This window comes from Olea europaea, chromosome 7 (assembly GCF_002742605.1).
Source record: "Olea europaea var. sylvestris chromosome 7, O_europaea_v1, whole genome shotgun sequence".
NCBI classification, from domain to species: Eukaryota; Viridiplantae; Streptophyta; class Magnoliopsida; order Lamiales; family Oleaceae; genus Olea; species Olea europaea.
In genome coordinates, this window is record NC_036243.1 from 13,540,290 (window position 1) to 13,564,303 (window position 24,014).

The 24,014-nt window shown below is 33.4% G+C and overlaps 3 protein-coding genes across 7 annotated transcripts in view; 1 reads left to right on the top strand and 2 right to left on the bottom strand.

Annotated features, from left to right (window-relative positions):
* Positions 1 to 1,907: 1,907 nt before the first annotated feature.
* On the bottom strand, positions 1,908 to 13,554 carry LOC111397065 (probable inactive DNA (cytosine-5)-methyltransferase DRM3). Of its 5 annotated transcripts, none has more exons than XM_023023774.1 (12): positions 13,383 to 13,554; positions 12,970 to 13,039; positions 12,708 to 12,839; positions 12,356 to 12,452; positions 12,165 to 12,211; positions 11,261 to 11,347; positions 10,626 to 10,730; positions 10,437 to 10,536; positions 9,949 to 10,061; positions 9,195 to 9,297; positions 8,131 to 8,210; positions 1,908 to 3,442 (listed from the first exon to the last, which is right to left on the bottom strand). In XM_023023774.1, the coding sequence occupies exons 2-12, from the start codon at positions 12,970 to 12,972 to the stop codon at positions 2,060 to 2,062; spliced, it is 2,250 nt and encodes a 749-aa protein (XP_022879542.1). In that variant the 5' UTR covers positions 12,973 to 13,039; positions 13,383 to 13,554; the 3' UTR covers positions 1,908 to 2,059. The 5 variants fall into 5 exon arrangements, with proteins under 5 accessions (XP_022879542.1, XP_022879538.1, XP_022879540.1 ...); XM_023023770.1 differs by having other exon boundaries at positions 12,356 to 12,455; XM_023023772.1 differs by having other exon boundaries at positions 12,356 to 12,455; positions 12,970 to 13,032; positions 13,383 to 13,517.
* Positions 13,555 to 22,134: 8,580 nt separating this feature from the next.
* LOC111397930 (ABC transporter G family member 5-like) lies at positions 22,135 to 23,845 on the top strand. Its single transcript, XM_023024894.1, has 4 exons — positions 22,135 to 22,656; positions 22,891 to 23,245; positions 23,633 to 23,691; positions 23,780 to 23,845. The coding sequence occupies exons 1-4, from the start codon at positions 22,135 to 22,137 to the stop codon at positions 23,843 to 23,845; spliced, it is 1,002 nt and encodes a 333-aa protein (XP_022880662.1).
* Positions 23,846 to 23,873: 28 nt separating this feature from the next.
* Positions 23,874 to 24,014, bottom strand: part of LOC111397931 (cyclin-dependent kinase C-1-like) — a 2,366-nt gene continuing 2,225 nt past the window's right edge. Inside the window, exon 9 of the mRNA XM_023024895.1 lies at positions 23,874 to 24,004. Within this exon, the coding sequence (XP_022880663.1) occupies positions 23,874 to 24,004 (131 nt within the window). The remainder of the gene's footprint in view (positions 24,005 to 24,014) is intronic.

Genomic DNA, 24,014 nt, shown 5'->3' on the forward strand with positions numbered 1-24,014 from the left:
CATAGCAATGTAAATGAAAGATACTTTAGTAGGTAGCATGTTTGGTAGGTAAGATTAAAATTTGATTTTGATTTAAGGATATGTTTGATTGTTAATTTTTTTCATGGAAAATGAAATTTACCTTGTATTTTTTAACTTTTAGTTGTTTGATAGGGTTTAATTTTCCATGGAATTTGATTTTTGATTTTATTGGGAAGCGCAATTTTCTTGCTTTTGTGCCCTGTTATTGTTCACTTTTTATTTATTTATTTTGCAATGGAAACAAATTTTAAGAATTATTGTAAAAAAATATTTTCCTTTAATTGATAATTTTTATGTAAAACAAAGTCATACGAACACCAAAAGATAGATGATTTTCTTGAATTTTTTTTGTTGGCAATGGAAACAAATTTCATTTTCAATACCAGTAAAATCTATCTCTTTAATTGACAATTTTCATGTAAAAAAAACTAACGAATACCAAAAAATACTTTTATTTCAACATTTTTCACGTGGAAAATTATACCAATCAAATACAATAATTTACAATTCTCAGGAAAATAATTTCAAGGCAATTCAATTCCCTGAAAAATAATTTCTAAACAATTCAATTTGTTTTCAATTCAATTCAATTACATTCCATCTTTGCAATCAATCGGACCCTAAGTGAATGTCAAACAATTAATATTAACCACATCTTTCATGGATCCCACAACTTTTTAATCACATATTTTAAAAATTTCTATTACAATCTACTAAAAAATTTAATTTTTATCCCTACCAAATACCCTCTATAAATTATTCATAATTGCAATATAAGAGAGATGCAAATGCAAGTCTAAAATCGCCTAGAAAACAGAAATTGATCAGTGAACACCAAATCAATTCTTTTCAATTGCCTAAGTGTGTAACTGCTGAAGCCTAGAAATAACTACTATTACGTGTCCAAAATGAAAAGTACTTAACTTTTGGACTGTCGATTTTTGAAGTTAGCTTGACAATAAGTTGGAATCCTTTTGTGCTTTGATTCCTGAATTCAACCTCAACAAAATACCCACGGTACATGCTCGCAACCAATGCCAAGCATGCTCCATCATTTTGCCCACAACTAAAACCACATTGCTTTGCACCCGAAATTTGGTAATGACCCCCATCTAAGGCACATTACATTACATCTTATACTACGGCACAAGAGCAAGACATGTCTGTGCCATGGTCTATGTACAACACATCACAATAATTGTCACAAGTTGTACGATTAAATCACTATTTTAGTTGGACAGCAATGGAAAACTACCGCACTACATGGATTTCGACAAATCTACTTTGAGTTAAACGAAATTGGAAGTACGTATGTACTTACTCAATTACTTCATTTGGCACTTGTGTTTCATAAACGATGGCATAACAAAGCTCCTGTTTGAGCCACATTCTCAAAAAGTTCACATTTCCTCAAATTCATTTTCAATCACATTCTACCAATAAAATAATTTTGCATGTAAACCCGAAATTTTTCTCTACTTTTTAATCACTATAAAAAAATCTATTTTCCTCAAAAACTGAGGCTCAAACATAGCCTAAATAGGCTACAACATCATGCTAGGCTGTTAACATAGACAAGATGCAGACATAAGATCAACAAAGAAACATTAAATATGTTCAGATCAATCTCATTTCAGTTCCATTTTCACGTATGTTCAATTTTCCATAATAGAATGTTAACACAAGCATAGGCATGGAATAATACACAGAGATCCGGGCTTGTTAAGATGACCGACTCCATGTTATTTATATCACATGAAACTTATTCCAACCAAAGACGTCGTATTAAAGTAAAAATTTAACAGAAACAGATATGAGAAATGTTGAAAGGATTTAATTTTTAACAGAAATATAAAACTATCAGCTTGAATAAGAACATGGATAAATTATTCTAAGGTAGAGAACATAAAGCAATTAATATGGTTTAGTAATTTATGTTCACAATCTTGAATTGGAGAATAATAGAAGTCATTATCAAATTCCGCTATAAAAACAAACTAAAGAGCTACTAGGAGAAGCATGTTGAAGAGGGTGAAAGTCACCCACGCCTCTCTATTGTAGTCCTAACACGCTGCAAGACACGTACAAACTCAACGAACATTGAAAAATCTAAACCTGCCAAGTTATCACTATTTGCCACTGTGTATGGATTCTGACAGATAACAAAATCGAATCCACTGAACTTTTTGATCAAAGATTCAAGCTTGTTACTTGATAGGCTCTGGATGCTTTCAATCTGCACCAACTCCCCACTCTGTCCAGAACTTTCCCACCATTGTTTGACAATCCTCCTCTTTGCTTCACAGGGTTCTACAGAAACAACACCCTTCAAACGAATGCCAATACGGTTTAAAGCAATTTCCACTCCACCAATTCCACAATAAATTGACAACAGTGTCAATCCTTCAGGGAACAAGGATCTAAGAACAGATAGGTGGTATGCTAATGTGTCAGTCTGAAAAGATTGTTTAAGTGATTCAAGTCTTTCGGCCATGCTAAACCCAGCAACCTGCGTGTGACGCACCGGATATCCCATAATACGCTCTAAATGTTCAGGCTCAAGTGGCGCCAATTTGTGTCGGCCAACCCAGACAAGATTCAAGGTCTGGCACTGATGGAGGAGGTCCTTCTGCTGTTCAACTGTTAGAATTCCTTTTGAATTGATAACCATTCTTCCAAGCCTATCACACAGTTGAGAGTTTTCTTTAGTTTCAGAACTGATGCAGCTCAATTGCTTCCTTGCATCCCACGATGGCCACCATTTTCCAGTATGCGGTAAGGCTTCTTGAATAGTCATTGGTGGCTTTGGAAGAATGTGAAACCTATCTTCAATAGGGAGATTATGAACATAGCCTTCCTTCCTAACCAAGGCCGAGAAGAACTGAGCATTGATAAATTCAGGCTGAACTGAGTACAGAAACTGTGATACTTTTACCCAAGAGTCCTGAGATAAATTTGTGATACTTCCATAGAAGAAATAAGGAGGCTTAGCCACCACATTATCAAGAACCCTGCATGAGTTGGGCATAGACCTTTGGGGCATTCCATGTTTGTCCAGCAATCCAGCACTATGACCAACATGTCTCTGAGAGTCTGGCATCCACCGGCTGGTCAACATAGACTTTCCATTTCTTGGTCCTAGCCAGGTCGGGCCAACAGAAGTGCTTGAGACTGCATCAAACTCTTCTTTTGATTTCTTCAAGTTGCTTCGTACATCATTGTATTCCTCTTTTGGTCTCTTCCCTTTAAATTTTTCCATCACATCAAAATCCCCAACGTGAGATGCAGTATCTGGAGCATATTCCTCAGTTTTTACAGTAAATGGTTTAATAGACTGATAACTTGAACGATCTCCCATTCCCCGGTCCAAAGATCTATAATTCTTACGGGCACTCGAGTTGCTCAAAAAATTTAATAAATGCTGCAAAAACCAAATTGAGTTTGCATGTGTTAATATGCCACCAGAAGAGTGGGAAAAACATGTGCTTAGCCGATACTACAGTGGACAAAAGGGGTGATGAGGACATCGGACGACGTTTACTTATTTTATTTAAGCTTTATTTATTTTCTTGAACTATTATTTAAATTTGGACTTGTATGGGCTCGGACCCAAACTCGTTAGGGTTGCTTTACTATTTAAACCTATTTTGCATTGTAATTTTCAGTTGATGATGAATGAATAATTATTTTGATGACTTATGATGCATCTCTCCCCTTCTTCTATTGAATTCTTCTTCTATCCCCTCCTTAAATTCCCTATTCTTTCTGAATTTTTCTGCCGTTTCCATTAATCATCCTATTGGTGCTGCATCAAATTTGGTATCAGTGCCGAACCATTGGTAATTTCTTTTCTTTAATCCAAAATTCATTCATATTTCCTTCCCAAAATATGTTGAAACAGCACGAACTAAAAGAATTTTTGGTAAAGGCAGCAGTTTTTTTCTTCTTCTTTAATTTTCAGTCTTAGTTGAAAAAAAAAAAGTACTGTTCATCGCGGGTACTGTTCACATAGAATTTCAATTTAGTATTTTGGTCAGTTTCTTATTAAAAAAAAAAAAAATTACTGTTCACGGGTACTATTCCGCCCAAAAAAAAAATTTCTCGTTTTTTTCCTGCTGCTCATAAATAAAAAAAAAAAAAAATTGTGGTGTTTGTTAAGACTTGGGGTCCATCTTAATAAGGTCAACCTTGTTAAGAGGAGTGTCACAATCCTTTATATATTGGTCATTATTTCGGTATTTACCGATGTGGGATTATATTCCCTCAATATGCCCCCGCAAGATGGTGGCTCGTTTGAGCAGACCAATCTTGAAATCCGTGTGCTCATTTTTAGAGACTTAATCAGATCGAATCGCTCGTTGGAGCTTAATGGGCTCTGATACCATGTTAAGACTTGGGGTCCATCTTAATAAGGTCAACCTTATTAAGAGGAGTGTCCCAATCCTTTATATATTGGTCATTATTTCGATATTTTACCGATGTGGGATTATATTCCCTTAATAGTGTTGTTCCACAAATCTCAAACCCTAGCATTCAAGCCCATTTAGCCTAACTAACCCAGCCTACTTTTTACGACCTAGGCCCACTCTTCAAACATTAACCCCAGCTGGCCCATCTCTATAACAGGATCCAAACCCCTTCCCATCTGGCCCAGTCCCAAATATCCGACCAAGCCCGATTATAACCAATCCATTAACATCAAATACCCCACAGTTTCACCCGATTCTTCTCTCACAACCACTCTCTTGCTGCCATCGCCTTTAATCACCATCACGCTACCACTTCATTATCTATTGTACCCAGGCATCCAGAGCACTACCGCTTCATCGCCGTAGACCACCACTACCAACCCAAAATTATACACTTCCACCACAGTTACCACACTCATATATTTCCTCGTCCATCTCAACAATCTAAAAGCCACAGTCACCACACTCATTTTTATGTCCACACCAGAGTCAGCACAAGTTACAGTCAACAGAGGTTAAAACCATTGGACACGAAGGGAAGAACAGAAGCATAGTTGGGGCTTATAAGTCGGCAATTCAAATCAAGCGGCATATAAATAATCAAAACTAAACAACGGGGAGTCCTTGATCTCTATTTAGTATAGGTTTATACTACTGTTTCATTTTTAAAATTGCATCAATTAAAATCTTGTGCAGTTGTGCTGCTGTTATTGTGATAATTTTAGCCTTAAACCTCACTTGATCAAAACCATTAATCGAATTGACACCAGTGACCGAATTGACTTTCATTGTTCCCCACTTAAATTGATTGGAGAATTTGACTAGTGTTGACCCTTGCTTTGCCATTTTACATGTACTAGCAGTATTAACTTGTTTTGGATTTAATTAATCCTAATATTTAAAATTAAATTAAAAAAAAATGGTACAAGTTATTTTCCATTGCTTGCACGTATTGTTCACTGATCTCATCATAGCACGTCATTTAGTTGGTATTACATTGCATGTAGTTGCATAGTGGTCGTCTTGTCATCTCTATTTCAAATACATTGATCATGGATCCATCCCAATTTGATGCACTCACTAGACAATTAGCGCAACTTGCCACTAGCCTATTGAATGTCCAATCAGATATAACTTCTACTCGTAAGAGAAAGAACCTAGCTGCTAAGTTGAGCAATTTTAAGCGAACCCCTCGTTTAACTGACACTAATTCTGAAGCGTCTCATAATAGACAATATCATCGTGGACAAAGTGATCAAAAATATTTTCGACGCGATCGTAGGAATAGGGATCAGATTCGTAAGCGAGAACGAGATAATTTTGAAATTCTTACTCAATGGAATGCCCTTAAACAAGGAAATCAATTAGTGACTGAGTATATCGCGCAATTTGAGGAATTTCGAACCAAATGTCATTTAATTGAGGATGAAAGCATGACTTTGAGTAGGTTGAGCCAAGGTCTGAGAGATGATCTTAAGCGCGAGCTTTTCCTTCGAGGTGTTACTACTCTTGATCACGCTTACTCTTTAGCTCGAGATTATTAGTTGATTATTAGTACTCCATATGAAAAGCGTGGTCATCGCCGTTCACCCATCTCATTAGCGTCACCTCATCATAAGTCTATCATAAAACCTTCCCCGTCTAATGTTCCTCCTATTTGGAAAAATAATTGTAAAGATCGTGATAGTCCAAGATCTTATTCTTCATGTAGAAAGCGTAATGGCAATCATCTTTCGGTTTCATTGGCTCCACTTCCTCCTGTTAAGTCTCTTCTAGGACCTCCCCCGTCTAATGTTCCTCCAATTTTGAAAAATAAGGGTATAATTTGTGAAACTCCAAAAACTTCTCACTTGCTATGCATCAGCTATAAGGATTTTGGCCACATCTCTTCAAAATGTCCTAACCGAGCCTTAGTCTTAGAAGAACGAAAGAATGCAATAGAAGAGTCGTTAGAAGATCTAGCATATGGCTCTAAACTTGAAGATTTTGATGATTACAGTGAGGACACTTCCTTAAGTGGAATCCCGACCCTTCTCGAGACTTTAGAAACTATACCCCTTGTTTCGACAACTCTCGATCACATGTTATATGTCATACCCTTACCCAACTCAAAGAGTTTGATGATTTCACTAGTCACCCTTGGAGAATCCAGTCACTTGTTCTTAGTACTAAATCGAAATTCTCCACTATTGACCAACCTCAAACTGATGGTCAAAACGAAATTGCTAACCGAAGTCTTGGCAATTTATTACAGTCTCTAGTCCAGAAAAATCTTGAGAATTGGGACTCGATCCCCCCAACTGTTCACATCGCATATAACAATTCTATGAATCGATCTCTAGGTCTAAATCCATTTGAAGTTTATCATAATTATAAGTCTAGGCGACCGTTAGATCTTATTCCCATGTCCCCGCATGCTTGTGTGTTATTGTCAGCTGAAGCATTTGTATATCATCTTCATGACTTGCATATTGAGATCAATAAACAACATGACGCAAGTAATGCATTATATAAACTTCAAGCTGATTCGCATAAACGATATTTTGAATTTAATATTGGGAATTATGTCATATTGCAAGCTTGTAGTGCTGATCCTTTAAAAATTTTAAAGCATGTTGGTTCAAATGCACATGTCATTGCCCTTTCATCACATTTTAGCCACCACTCTGCTTTAAAAATTGAGGACTTCATTACTTACAAATACCGTATTACTTCCTTTGATGATCCATTTCTACCTAACTTTGTGGACCCCCAATTTGACTATATTGATATTTATACTTTAATACCATCTATCACAGCACACAAAGATAAAATTGATGTTATTTTAGATGAACGTATTGTATTGATCAATGATGGATGAGGATATCGGACGACGTTTACTTATTTTATTTAAGCTTTATTTATTTTCTTGGACTATTATTTAAATTTGGACTTGTATGAGCTCGGGCCCAAGCTCATTAGGGTTGCTTTACTATTTAAACCTATTTTGCATTGTAATTTTCAATTGGTGATGAATGAATAATTATTTTGGTGACCTATGGCGCATCTCTCCCCTTCTTCTATTGAATTCTTCTTCTATCCCCTCCCTTAATTTCCTATTCTTTCTGAATCTTTCTTCTGTTTCTATTAATCATCCTATTGGTGCTGCATCTGGAATTTCGTTACTTGGTTCGTCAGAAAGATCGTCCCCCGTGGCTTAACTTGAAGCATTTGGAGTATCAGATTGACTGTAGCCTATACTATCTATCAACTCGACAGGGTCCAGTTTTTCTCCCACCCCGGAAGAGTTGATGAGGATATCGGACGACGTTTACTTATTTTATTTAAGCTTTAGTTATTTTCTTGGACTATTATTTAAATTTGGACTTGTATGAGCTCGGGCCCAAGCTCATTAGGGTTGCTTTAGTATTTAAACCTATTTTGCATTGTAATTTTCAATTGGTGATGAATGAATAATTATTTTGGTGACCTATGGCGCATCTCTCCCCTTCTTCTATTGAATTCTTCTTCTATCCCCTCCCTTAATTCCCTATTCTTTCTGAATCTTTCTTCTGTTTCTATTAATCATCCTATTGGTGCTGCATTGGGGGCAAGAGTGTGCAAGAAATATGAGAAGAATGAGTCTTGATACTGAAATAACCTTGTCTGGTTTAGTGTCAGTGCCAGCATTTTCACCTGCAACGATTGAACCCGCGAGTTCTGAAAGTGGAGCTTCGGAACCTGAAGCCAGAGATAATATGCATCAGTGGCTCAATAAAACACTGAATTACCCCAGGAAAGATCTTCACATTTTCCAAAGAATCAAATTGTAAATAGTAAATCTATAAGATGAGAACTTGTGCAGAGAAAAAGCATTATCCTTGTAAGAACGATATTAATGCACATTCTACTGGAACCATAGGTAACAGAATTTTTGAAAAATAAAACTTAAGAGACAGACATACCTAATTATTTCTTTCCCAAAATCTATGTCCAATAAATGGGATGGTAATGTAATCAATTTTTCAAAGGATGGACACCCCCTACACTATATTAATCTAGCACATTTGTTTCCTAAGACACAAAGAGTTTTTCTTCCAAATGAAATTATAGAAATCCAATGAAAATGTTAAAAGCTGATACAGATGAACTACCTGTAGGGATGACAAATAGGGAAGACATTTCTGAAGAACGTATAAAAATAAATAAAGGTTATTGCAGAGTTATGTGCCTGGCTAACGTGCATCCAAAATCTTTCCCATTGATTTAAATCAGAAAATAACAACATACATCTGGAATGGAAAGAAGCTGATGACCTTATTAACACCTGTAAAGATGCTAAAAAGTGGTACAGATACGACATTCCAGCATTAAGCTATAATCAAGTCCTTGGGGAGAATATATATTACTCCATTATGCATGACGTCCAAAATTAAGTCTCCTAATGCAATTCCATAGAAAGTGTTAGGTATTCTTCATAATGATAATCTATTACTATATGTTCTTGATTAATTAGTCAGCTGTGAGGATTGGATTTGTAAGGGAGGCCATACTTCATTTTGTGTGGGAATAGGTTGTCCTTAGAAGTCGGTCAAGTTGACTTTTTGCTAGAGATTTAGACTAATCCCCTCCAAAATTATACTTTTCGATTTTTCAGTCCTTGCTCCCTCCCTGATCTATCGTAGAAAGCATTGGTAATTCTTTGAGTTCTGCTAATCAACTTACCATATCTCTCAAAAGATGTTGAAATTTCTTGCTCAGAGAAGCCCATTTCAAGCAGTCTAAGAGTCTTATCCATGATTCCTGGCAAGATTTCATTTCTACATTCCTGAAATTAGCAGTTAATCTTGGATTAGTCTAGACAGCACAATTCTGAATATGCAGAATAGGAAAATATGAAAGTTCCTGCTCAAAAAATTGATTTTCCTGTACCCCGGATCTTAAAATACACCTTTCAACAATTCTCCATGAGCAGTATCATCCACGTGGATAATTGCGCAAGAATATAAATACATAGTAAAGTAAAGCTCACACAGAGTATACAATGTGTATCCTTCCAAAGAAACATTGAAAATAATTAACTGAACATATAGACTACACAATAGGAAGGGATATCATTTATTTTTCTATTTTTCTCAAAAAGATACATTATGGGAATAAAACTTAGTTTGAAAGAAATGTGTATCCATCAAGAGAACAAAGAGTCCTTAAATATAAAGGTAAAACAATTTTATAATCAATCAAGAATACATCATATTCTTACAACCAAAGAACAAGTAAAGATAAAGGAAAATTTAAGAATTTCCTGTGAAGCATTGACACTACTCCTATGGCGGCATCTCATTATCCGATACACTGGGACAACTGTCATGATATGTCCCATAATATATATATATATATATATATATATATATTTTATATTTCAGCATGCCTTGAAACTTATCGCACACAAGCCATAACACAATGAATTATCAAATACCTTGTTCCTTTCTGCATCACCACAAATCGGAAAATTTCCATTCTTTTCATACTTTTTGGCCATCCGTGCAGCAATGATGATATCCACTAGTTCGTGAACAAAAGCATCTTCACCTGTTATGAAACACAAGGATAACTTGTTACACATGAGACTATGAAGCCAATTTGTTATACAAGCTGACTTGTATGATTTTTAGAAATCTCAAAAATTAGGTATTGATCTCATTATATGAGCCATACAACCGCAAACAAATAAAAGGATGCTCCTTGAAACAAAAACTTAGAATATTAAAAGGCAAAATATGTACGATTGTACAAGCTTGTCATTGTATGGTAAATCAACCAAGAGGGCTGTATCTGATATACATATTTTAAATAAGAGCAAGTATAAATTGAAGGTAAAAAATCAGTGACAATTATCATTAAAATATTCCTTGTCATGTAGATTAGCAAAATCCATAATTTAAAAGTTCGGAGATTCCCACATACCAAGTCTAGCCATAGCAAACTCCACTTCATCTATAGAGAAACTCATTTTTAACAAGTTTGCTTTCTTCCCGTCAACAATTGTACTGCCCACATGAGGTTCCTGCAAGACAGTGAAAGTTAATCCACAATGTGTACAATATTATCCCATTACCTCTTTCAATATGAACGAAAAACTTACTATCACATTACCTCTTTTAGTTGATCATCTGTGCCGATATTCGTATGACTGCTTGTATCCCCACCATCACCAAACAAGCTATCAAGAGAATCCGAAGATGCTGATCTATGAAGAGCCTGATAATTTTGAAATTGGTTCTCAAACTAGGTTCAATGATGACAATGTATGATAGATAAGGGATCCATGTTTGTGTTTATAAGTATAATTTTGCCCCCCAAGGAAGTCCAGTATATTATTTAAAAAAACAGAAAATTAGCAAAACGTGTGAAATTTAGAAACCTTTTTAAGAAATTGAATAATTGAATCTTTCTGATAAAGCGAGAGAGAGAGAGAGAGAGAGAGAGAGAGAGAGAGAGAGAAATGTAGGACAATCCATTATAAATTCTTTGGAAATTCAATCTGATTATAAAAATTGAAGGAAAAATGGCGTATAAGTTGGAACATGCAAACAAGACAAAGCTCAAAGGAAGATACATCTCAGACAGACACAAACATGACATAAAGGGAGATTTTAAAATGTTTGCAAGAAAAACAAATAAAAGAAGAGAAACCTGATTGCACATGAAAAAATAATAAGCTTCAAATTAAACCAGGTCACAAATTGGATTAAAGGCTATTTTACTTGGAAATTTTGAAGGACAAGTACCTCTCTACCATGAAAATCTGCAGCTAACTCATCCTTCTCATGGAATAGGGCATCGTCAAAAGATTCAGTCTTTGGGTTTTGAAGTGCCTATTAATTTGAAAGTGAGGGGTGGGTGGGTAAGTTCAACAGAATTAATAATTACAAGAATAATTGAGCTTTGTGTCAGTAAACATATCAACAAATCAGCCAATTAATAGCTATTTTAATAGCTGATATATATTCAAAATTCCAAACAAACTGAAGACATGGGCAAATGAAAGACAACAAATTGCTTGATTTAGTCATTTAGATACACACAAGCATGAGTTATCAGCAAATTTGCTTAAAAGCTATCGAGGAATGAGCATGGATGGTCTGAATAAAGGCTTAGCTGCAAAGAGAAGGCAGGGATCTCGTCAAATACAATACAATGCTTAGATATGTCTAGGTTACCATCAATAATAACGACCAATAGATTTTAAATGTCAACTAATTGTTCGATTTAAATTCATGAAAGCATGAACTCATCAGTACATATATGCAAGAGATTGTGAGGACTTGTAAATAATGATTCAAGTTTCAAAAGGCTGTTCTACAAAGAAAAGGCAGGAATTTCATCAAAGACAAAATGAAGCGGAGACAGTCACTGATTAGTGGTTACCATCAAAACTAGCAACAAATCGAGTTAAAACAAAATTACAATTATAAAAAAGTCAATGTTCCTCGCTTTACCAAGAATGACATTAAAATTTCAAGTTACTACACTAAATGCAAAAGAATTAACACACAAAGTTCCAAGAGCTAAGCTGACAAAACTAGTAATGATTCTTGGAATAGAATGATAAATAACCTAGTTCATAATCATCTTGGCTAAGAAACTAGAAAGAGAAAAAAAGATAGCATGGATAGAAATAAGTTCGCTTACTGGATATGCAAAGAGAGTCTCCAATAGTAAATCAACATTGTCTCTGCCTATAGCGACAAGGAAACGCCGTTTGTATCATTATTCAACAGCAATGAAGGTACATAGTGAAACAAAACACATAAGCACTACAAGGAGAGTTAATCTTGCAAAACATGAAGCTTGATATAGAGTGTTAGAGAAGTAAAACACACCATTTTCCTCAATTGCTTTGTCAACAAGAGAGGGCGAGAATCCCATCCCTATTAAGGATGATCTTAAGTTGCTTCCAGAAGAGCTTGCAACATTATCCTGCTGAAAAATAAATACTCAGGAGAAAATAAAAATATCAACAAATAAACTGGTGTATAATTTACCACAAGAATCACAACGCAGTCAATTACAAAATCCAGTCGCTAAAGATTCTTATGCTACATACAACTGGAATCACAGCAATTTATGTTTAACATAAATCTAAAATTTCTAAAATCCCATATCAGAGGCAGTAGTTTTAGGTAACCGAAGGTACCTTTACTTTGAATAACAAATAGCAAATAGCAACCATACCACAATATCCCTTGAGGACATGTTCTGAGATGGCACTTCATAGTCCAAATAGTCGAGCTTTGGTTTAATGTCAGCCACATTTTGTTGCGTCGGAGACTCTTCTTCGCTGTCTGATATGTCCACTATCTCACACTACAGATGAAAACATACAATTTAAAAAATAGAAATGCAGACAATAGAAAACTTTAATGTTGACCTTGCGTTGCACCATCCCACCATAAAATATAAAAATAAACTAACTTCGATAATAATGTATACTAACCATCTCGAGATTATTTATTGGGCTTCCCAAAGAAGCAAATATGTTTTTTCCTTTGCTCAAGTCCTGAAAACTACGATAATGATTGACCATTTAATCACAAATAGTATAATACTAAAATGTTGTTCAATTAAACCCAAAAAAAAAAAAGGAACGATTGCTAGTGCACATAAAACACATAACCATACGAATCCTTCGCGTAAAACCGTATGCATAACAGAAAATTCGAACCGAAAATGCCACATGAAATTCATGAAAATTGGGCAAAAAACTCCATTGGGAGCAGCATTAACGATGCATGCACTCAATTTACCCTCTTCGCCAGTTTTTGAAGTTCTTAAAAAGCAAAAAAAAAAAAAAAAAAGTTAAAAACGAGGTGAAAAGTAAAAGTTACTTAGAGTGATGAACAGAGATACCCGCTCGGGGGGCTCGACGGAGCGCCGAACGTAATCACACCGCTAACTCCCGAGTGCCGGAATTCTTTTGGATTCAGAGAGAGGGAGAGAAGGACTGAGAAGTGTGAACTAAAGAAAGGGCACACTGAAACCGAAAATAAAGGAATCTTCCAATTTATTGCAGAGAGTTTAGAGCAAATGGTCTCTGACCTTTCACTTCAATGTACAAATGGTCCTTAAATCTCATTTCTTGGCATGAACATCCCTAGTATGTATTTCAGTGCGCAATTAGTATTCTCTTAATTTTAAATATGAATAATTGCAGCTAGGTCCCTAACGTTTGTTTAATAATATTTAGCCCTTGTCTGGTTCCTTTTCAATCAAATTTTGAAAAAAAAAGTATTTTGAAATAGTGATTTTTTGAAAAATATGCGATTAGCTTCCATTTGGGCCCTATTAAATTTTATTATATTACATTCAATTTTTCTCTTTTTTATTGTCAATCATACAATTTTTCATAAAATAATATTACACGTAAATCGAAAATTTTTCTTTCTTTTTCAACATTTCATTTTTCAAAAAATATTATTCCACCCATTTTCATTTTCAAAAAATAGGGGCCAAAATCTCCAATGGGTGCCCTATCGCACCAAAATTTGGTGCAAACCTCCCTCCAACCTTTGCACCATTTTGGTGCAACACTGTTATGGCGCAACACTATTTATTGTACCATTTTTTGCACCAAATGATACAATGTCCGTTTTGCTATTCTTTTTCATTTTTCAAAGATAATGGTTAAGGGTATTTGTGTCATTTTCATTCTATATTATTATTATTATTATTATTATTATTATTATTAAAGTTTATTTTTTAATAATATAATTAAGGATTTTTTAATTTAGTAATTATTTTTGTAAATTTAACGTAATTGTTTATAATAAATTAATAATATGTCCAATTATTTTCGTCAATTTAACATAATATATAAAACTTGTGAATAATTTAGTAATCAATAATAATTCAATATATTTGTTAATATAACGAAGTTATGATTTAGTAATTTACATAGTTATAAAATAAATAATAAATAATTTTTTAAAATAAATAAATTGTCAAAATTCGAAAGAATGATTAAAATAAATAAATAGTTTTTTTTTCATTTAGTTTTATATCATAGCTTGTCTTTTCAAGCTTCATAGCCACGTGTTTGAAAGATCTTTCTGTAGTTATAGATAATGACTCATTTTTAAGTCGTTGCCATAAAGCAGACCTTCCATCAGTTTTCTTGCGACATTATATACCATTAAAGGAAATTACAGCATTTTTCTTTTCCACATTAATTCCATCCAATTTTTAAAAGGGTAAATTTCATAAACGGTCACTGAACTTACAGAAAAATCACAAAATGGTCACTGAAGTTTAAAACTTTTAGTAACGATCACTTAAGTATTGAGACACTTTCAAAAATGGTCATTGAAGTTTAAAAATTTTTGAGTTACTTTTGCGGTAATTTTTCGACCACTTCCGACCACCGATACCATCGAATTTTGATATCGTTAGAAAGTCTACAATATCCTCTTCAATTATAACAAAAAATCTCCCCCAAACTCCAAAGGATTCGGCTGGAATAAACCCACAAAATTGGCTACCCGAAAAGGCAAAAATCTGCCCAAATTTTCATATTTTTGGTAGACTTTTGCGGCGATTTTTTGACAACTTCTGACCATCAAAATAGCCAAATTTTGATACCGTTGGAAAGCCCACAATGTCCTCTTTAATCAGAATCCAAAACTCCAAAGGATTAGACCGGAATAAACTCACAAAATTGGCATCCCAAATTTTCGCCTTTTTGAGATGCCGACTTTGCGGGTTTATTCCAGTCGAATTCTTTGGAATTTGGGAGAGATTTTGGATGGTAATTGAAGAGGACGTTGTGGACTTTTCAACGGTATCAAAATCTGGCGGTCTTGGTGGTCGAAAGTCGCTGGAAAATTGCCGTAAAAGTCGCCCAAAAATTTGAAAATCTGGGCAGATTTTCAAATTTTTTGGGGCGACTTTTGCGGTGATTTTTCGGTCGAATTCCTTGGTGTTACGGAGAGATTTTGAGTAGTAATTGAAAAGGACGTTGTGGGCTTTCCAATAGTATCAAAATTCGATGGTATCGGTGGTTAGAAGTAGTTGAAAAATTGCCGCAAATGTAACCAAAAAAACTAAAAATGTGTTTTTCAACTTTAGTGATCGTTTCAGAAATTTTTTAAATTTCAGTGACCGTTTTTGAAAGCGTCTTAATACTTAAGTGACCGTTACTGAAGTTTGAAACTTCAGTGATCGTTTTGTAATTTTTCTGTAAGTTCAGTGACCGTTTGTGAAATTAACCCATTTTTAAAAGGAAAACTTATAAAAATATCCAATTCTATGCTTGTCTTAATTGAAATGTGTCTAATTTTGATAAATTTTACAAAAAGGGTAATTATATTATTCCTACAAATATTGTAGTTACACCACAATTTTAAGTAATTTTTCATTTACTTAAATCGCCTAGAGTAAATTTACATAGGTGGAATTTTAATATATTTGTCACATAAAACAATTTATTCTTTTATCACAATCATAAACTTAACATTTTTCTTTCTTTTTCCTCAAGAATGGATATGCATAATTTTATCCTTAACAAGACTAACAGTCTGCTTGGGAGTTTTGGGTACTCGATTTAGGTGTTTTTTAAAGTATCAATTTTGAGCTATTTATGAGGGATATGAGTTCAGGTGATTTTTAGTAACGATTTTTAAAACAGTCTAACTCATGCTTGTGAGTTTATTATCTTACGATTTTGAATGTTTTTTTTTTTAATTTACATATATGTCCTTAATGAGATTTTCAATGGGTTAATTTCACAAACGGTCATTGAACTTACAGAAAAATTACAAAATGATTACTAAAGTTTAAAACTTTCAATAACGATCATTTAAGTATTGTGACGCTTTCAAAAATGGTCATTGAAGTTTAAAAATTTTTGAGCTACTTTTGGGCAATTTTTCGACCACTGATACCACCGGATTTTGATACCGTTGAAAAGTCTACAATGTAAAAATCTCCCCTAAACTTCAAAGGATTCGGTTGGAATAAACCCACAAAGTTGGCTACTTGAAAAGGCAAAAATCTGTCCAAATTTTCAGATTTTTGATGGACTTTTGCGGCGATTTTTTGACAACTTTCGATCACCAAAATAGCCAAAATTTGATACCGTTGAAAAGCCCACAATGTCCTCTTTAATTAACATCCAAAATCTTCCCAAAACTCTAAAGGATTCGGTCGGAATAAACTCACAAAGTTGGCATCCCAAATTTTCGCCTTTTTGGGATGCTGACTTTGTAGGTTTATTCCGGCCGAATCCTTTGGAGTTTGGGGGAGATTTTGGATGGTAATTGAAGAGAACATTGTGGGCTTTCCAACGGTATCAAAATCCGACAGTTTTGGTGGTCGAAAGTCGCTGAAAATTTGCCATAAAAGTCGCTCAAAAATCTGAAAATCTAGGCAGATTTTCAGATTTTTTTGGGCGACTTTTGCGGTGATTTTTCGGTCGAATTTCTTGGTGTTACGGAGAGATTTTAAGTGGTAAATGAAGAGGACGTTGTGGGCTTTCCAACGGTATCGAAATTCAATGGTATCGGTGATTGGAAGTAGCCGAAAAATTGTCGCAAATGTAACAAAAAAACTAAAAAAATATTTTTCAACTTCAGTGACCGTTTCAGAAACTTTTTAAATTTCAGTGACCGTTTTTTAAAGCGTCTCAATACTTAAGTGATCGTTACTGAAAGTTTTAAATTTCAATGACTGTTTTGTAATTTTTCTGTAAGTTTAGTGACCGTTTGTGAAATTAACGTGATTTTCAATTTATAATTTCTTGCATGAAATTTTTAAGGATAAGTGATATTTAATTATAACTAATTTTTTTACATATAAGTTAATTTTTTACTTAAAAAGTGACATATTTACTTATAATTAAAATTATAAGTTAATATTTTACTTTTAAGTTATTCATAAGAAATTTTTTATTTATGAGTAACTTTTTATACTTTATAAGTAAATTTTTGTCTTATTACTAGTATTTTTATTTTATAAGCTTTCTTTTTAACAGAAAAGCGAAATTTTACATTATAAGTATATTTTTAATTATAAGTAATTTTTGGTTATAAAAATTTTTTTTTTATAAAATTATAATGTATTTTTATTTACAAGTTAGTTTTTAATAAAATATATGGGTTGAAAATAAATATTTATAGAGGGTAAAATTGGAAGATGATTTGAGAAATGGTCCAACTTCACAGATTTGATGGGTTGAGAAACTTTAACTACCCAAAATCAGTGTCTAAAAAAATAAATAAGCACCGATTTTTTCAACCTCTCATAAATGATGCCACTCAAAAATGGTTAAAATCGATTGTAAAAACTCTCAAGCATGCCCAAGACAATAAGTCAAAAGTGACTAACCCATAACGCCACTAAGGTCGAGATCGCATAGCCTCCATTCAAGTGAGAATTAAGCATGTTTAAAAAGTATTTACAAGTGGCTTAAATTATAGATAAGACAAATAAATAATGAATAAGTAAATAGAACATGTGAATTTTGAAAAATATGAATAAAAAGTGATTTTGTAATTATAAATATTATGAGCTAGACATAGGGTGTTGTTTGACTAAGCTTAAATAGTTTACTTATATTATTTCAATCACACATTTATATCTATTACTCATTATTATTCATACATTTTGTAATATCCACTACTATTTCTCTTCATAAACTGATTTACAAATTTGTCAAACGAATGCTTTAGTTTTTAGAGACAGGAAATTTGTTGATTAGTTAAAATGAATAATGACTCTTTGAAAAAAAAAAGGATATTAAAATAAAAAAATCTCTTAAGGTACTCTAAATGTATCATATTGGATAGATTGACCAATGTGGAAATAGGTATGATAATATAAGGAAAATGCTCCTCTACCAGATCTGTAAAAGACCTGGTAGAGGAGCTCCTCTTCCATTTTCTCTCATCTCGGTGGGTCGCATGATTAAAAAAATATCCTCCAAACATCCACCCCACCTCGAGCAGTGAGAGGGGCTGCACTACTAGGCCTATTACAAACCTGGTAGTGTAGTATGGTCGATAATATAATTATCAAGTAACTGTTTGAGACTAAACACTATCTCTGTTTGGCCTCCATTTTTTTAAAATTTGATTTTTTTAATTAATTTTTAGTAACACATTTCATGAGACACGACTTTTGTTATTTTTTCAGCAATATATTTTATTAATTTTTTATCCTGAGGTTTGTTTTTGCCGGACCATATTTTCTCAATTATTATTATTATTTGTATTAACTTTATGTTTCAAAAAATATATATATTTTAAAGCAACTTTATGAACCTTTTAAGAGGTGTGGATCTAGAAAGCTAGTCCGAGCCAAATGCCGAATACTCTGTTACTTTGGTAAGGGTATTAAATGGGATGAACTAACCGAGCTTGCTCAGTGAACAAAAGGGCAGCTCGACTCATTTTCGGAAGCTCGCAGAATTTCTCCATTGCATATTTTTCTCTATTTGGCAAGTCAATGAGCATTTTGTGTGGCCAAATCGTTGTTCAATTTATGCCAACGGCTCGTCCCAATTAACATTCTTTTGAAAAATGAAATGTTGGTGAGATCTTATCGACAAGTAAATCATAAAAGACCAGTACCATAAAGTGAATCGCTCTAACTAATTAGACTCAACTAGTCATCCAAAAAAGGAGATAGAAATTAAAGGAAAATTATTTTAAAATAAGCCAAATATTAGCTAAAACTCTTCTCAATTAGGAAAAAGGAAAAACAATATGTATCAAATCAACCAATTAAGCCCATGTTTGATACAATTAAAACATAAGATTAAAATCTAATTCAAAAGTAAACAATTAATTTTAATACCACATTTTATGAGATTCACAATTTTTCAACTACAATTCAATCAACTTTAATCGAAATATAATACAAATGTGATTTTTTTATTTTTTTATTTTTTTATCTAAATCAAACACGGGCTTATTATACTCTGACTTTTAGCCAAATTTCTGGCACTACAAAAAAATGACAAGAGCTCTTAGAACTCCTTTCCATTCAATTAATATACGTAAGAGAGACAATTTATGTTTAAAAAGTTCAATTAATGCGTAAGAGTATAAAATCGGTGGAAAATACAAATTTATATAACATCCTTGTTTTAAGAATTAAGACATGTTTTGGTACAACAGCAGCCTGAATAGAATTAAACAAGATTAATATAACACATGCATGTGATACAATTTTTCTCATAATTATGACGTCTATTTTTATTAATTTAATGTACTAAGGATCTGTTCGGTAGTGATTATGAGAATTAATTTTTTGATCGATATGAAATAACGGTCCAAAAAAAAATGATTTTTTGAAAGGTGAAAGTTGCCAAACGAGGGCTAAATATGTTGTAATAATTAATAACGCCACTAAAATAGATGGTATGCATTATAGGTATGACTTGAGGAAATGCATCAATCGTGCATGAACTTCAAGGAGTTGTGAGCTGTCTGGTCTTTGTCATAGAAATACGATTAGGTGGTTTATATTCAACACGGATGAAGATTGAAGAAATAAGTAAAGCGAAAAACAATAATAGAATCAATTAATACATTATAAAAAGAAAAATTGTACTGATTTGATTTGGATCGTTGATAGCCTCTTGAATTGGCAACCCTATCTTCAGCTTGATTGAATAGACACTAAGCCCCTGTTTGGTAGCATTATTTCACTATTTCAGTTGTTATTTTTAACATCTTCACTTATAGGTGGGATCCAATTTTCTCTCAATCGGTCAAAAAATCAATTTTCATAATTACTACCGAACAGGCCCTAAAGTCATGTTTGATACTTACTTTTTAAAATGACTTATTTTTAACTATAAATTTTATCAAAATTTATTAAAAAACTGATTTTTAGTTAAACCAAACAGGGACTAAATATAACACTAGAATTTAGCTCACTAGACCAACTTCATGACTCGATGAAATTTTGTATGTTAGAATGTTATCAAAGAAGAAGAAACTAATGTGCCAAAGATGCATAAAAATTAAGGTAAAAGGTTGGAATAAAAATAATAAGGTCAAAGATGAAACAAAAATGAATATTATAAGTAAAAAATAGATAAAGATACAGTTCACAGCTGCAGATATGGTCCAGAAAAATGTCACGGGCGAGATTGTAACAGTATATAGACAAAATAATTATCTTAAAATAATAATAATAAAGTCAAGAAAAATAGGTTAGTAGCCTGTCCCTCTTTATATTTCGTGGTTATAATTTTTCCAAAGGTCTATTTATTAAAAACTAAAAAAAAAATTAAAAAAATTGGAAGGCTTGTGTAGTAAAATCATCCGTACAATAAGCAAAGCCAACAGTACAACGAAATATTCTCTTGTAATCTCGTCCACATAAAAGATTCATGCATGTCATTATCCCTTACCAACTCAATTTTACAACCAATCGATATGGATATGGTATTAGAGATTCATTTAAACTCAATTCTCACCACATAAAAGAACAATGACATTTTACAACCAATCTAATATGGCATTAGATATTCATTTAAACTTATTTAAATAACTGAAGATAAAAAATAATTAAATAAGTTTTAAAAAATAGCATGAAGGAACAAGTTTTTAAGTGATTTTAAGGATAATATATTTAGCCGTTGTCTGATGATTATTAAAATGAGTTTTGAAATAATGAGTTTTCAAATAATGTGCGATTAAAAAATTGAAAAAATTTTGAATTTATGTGTAGAATATTTTATTTTGAAAATATGTAATTAAAAATGAATTTAAGAAAAATGTTTTATTTTAATGGTTGTCAAATAGGGACTTGCGTATATACAAATAAATTTAAAAACTATATTAAAAATATGTTTAAATTATAAATAGTTTTGGTTAACATATTCCTCATGGGTTAGGTTATTTCACTTGTGTATCAAAAAATGTACATCAAGGTGTTCACCCCACTCACATGAAGAGGGAGTCCACTCCGAATAAAACCCCCTCTTACATGGAGGGGGTGGACATCTTGATATACACTTCTATGTACATCAAGCATAATTCAACCCTTGCTTGGTTTTTGGATTAAAATTTGGTAAAAATATCAGGTCAAAATTAACAGTTAATTTTAAAAACACGTCTTATAGGATTTACAATTTTTCAACTATAAATTTCATCAACTTTATCAAAATCTACTAAAATTTTGATTATAATCTACACCAAAAAAGAGCTTAAATTCATTTTAGTCTATTTCCAAACGAGCGCTTGAGCATGTCCAAACATTCATGAATAATCGAGTTTCTCGCATACACAAGAAGCAACTTGCTATTGCTCCTATTCTATTTGTCGAGAATCCTTTTACTTTCTATAAATCAAGTAAGATTGTCACTTTTATCAATTCGAAACCTTGATAAAGTGTAACAAGATTTAAAAAAATAAAATAAATAATAATAATGAAAAATAATATGTAAAATGTTATTAGTAGTATGCTAACTTCCATGCCATGAAAATTGGGATGTCCCCTTAAACTATCAAACAAATTCACTAAACCAGTGATTTCCAGAGTCGTTGAAACTGTAAAATAACACGTATAGGAAAATGTACAAAATAAATTTATAAAAGAGAGAGAATTGCAGTAATATAGAGAGAAAGAGAGAAGAAAGAGGTAAAATTCTCCAATGAAGAAACAAGGTTGTGAGATTGAAGCAATAGGCATAAACTACAAAGTATGCACACAGAAAGGACAGATTCTTGGAACAAAACAATCAAAAATCAACAAGAAATCAATCCGGCAAGTGCTTCAAGATGTTAATTGTCGAGCAAAACCATGGGAAATTCTCGCCGTTGTCGGTCCTAGTGGCGCCGGAAAATCCTCATTGCTAGAAATCCTCGCCGGAAAACTCACACCACAATCTGCATCCATTTATGTTGATCAAAACCCGTTCGATAAAACCCATTTCAAGAAGATTTCAGGCTATGTTACCCAAAAGGATACGTTATTTCCACTCCTTACAATTGAAGAAACCTTGAAATTCAGTGCAAAGCTCCGGCTAAAGCTGCCGGAATCGCAGCTGAGTTCAAGGGTCAAGTGCTTGATTCAGGAACTGGGGTTGAGTCACGTTGCCGGAGCACGAGTCGGCGATGACCGAATCCGGGGCATTTCTGGCGGGGAGAGGCGGCGCGTCTCCATCGGTGTTGAGGTAATGTTAATCAATTCATTTTAAAATCTATTAGTCTTACATATGAACTGAAATTATTTATTTATATTTATTGAAGTCCGTGCATATTCATAACTGGAACTGTTTCATCTAAGAGGTGGAACTGTTAGTCCTACCCTGTCTGGAAAATTTATAAATTTTTCATAAAGATAAATAATGGTTACAAATGTAAGGCGTGGCTTTATCTAAACGGCGTGTAAATCTCGTCTTGGACAGGTTATACATGAGCCCAGAGTGCTGATTCTAGACGAACCAACTTCAGGACTTGACAGTACTTCAGCTCTTCAGATCATTGATATGCTTAAATCCATGGCAGAAATCCAGGGCCGGACCATAATTCTCAGCATTCACCAGCCCGGATTTCGAATTGTAAAACTGTTCAATTCCATTCTGTTATTGGCTAATGGCTCGGTTTTACACCACGGCACGGTGGATTCATTATGCCTCAATTTGAGCTTGATGAGATTACACCTTCCTCTTCATGTCAATGTTCTTGAATTTGCTATAGAATCCATCGAGATAATCCAACAGCAACAAATTAAGAAAAGAGATGAAGATGAAAGTAGAAGTGGTAAGTTCACCCTATTATGGTCGTGTTTGGCAGGGCTTTTCAGAAATTTAAATCTGCTTATGAGAATAAGAAGATTCTACTGGGACTTTTTTGTGTAATTTTCTGGAAGTGCTTTATTTGGTTAGAATAGTTTTTAGAGAAAGTTGACATAAGGTAAGCCTCAAGAATCTCTTCTACCAAAAGCAAAAGCAGAAGCTATCTAAACAGGCCCATCTATTTCAACCATTTATGTGCACAATTCAGTTGGGATGCCGAATCCTTGCAGACAAATCACATGATTTTTGTAGCAAGAAATCCTTGAATATAAACTCGCACCTTAATTGCTTACGTGTTAATTTACCAAGTTTATTTCATTAAATTGTTATCTAACTGTGATTTTCTCAACAGGTTTTCAAGGTGCAACCGACGGTAAATTGACACTTCAACAACTCTTTCGACAAGCCAAGGTTTTGGACGAGGACTCCCTTGATGTCAAACTTGATTTTCCTCATGGTTTTGCAAATTCTAGACTGAAAGAAATCATAATTCTAACAGACAGGTTCTCAAAAAACATTTGTCGAACAAAGGAACTATTCGCTTATAGGACTATCCAAATGCTGATTTCTGGGCTTGTTCTGGGCTCTGTCTTTTACAATCTTAAGGATGATTTAGCTGGCACTGAGGAAAAAGTCGGATTATTCGCATTTATCTTGACATTTTTGTTATCAAGTACAACAGAAGCATTGCCTATATTCTTGCAAGAACGAGAAATCTTAAAGACTGAAACCTC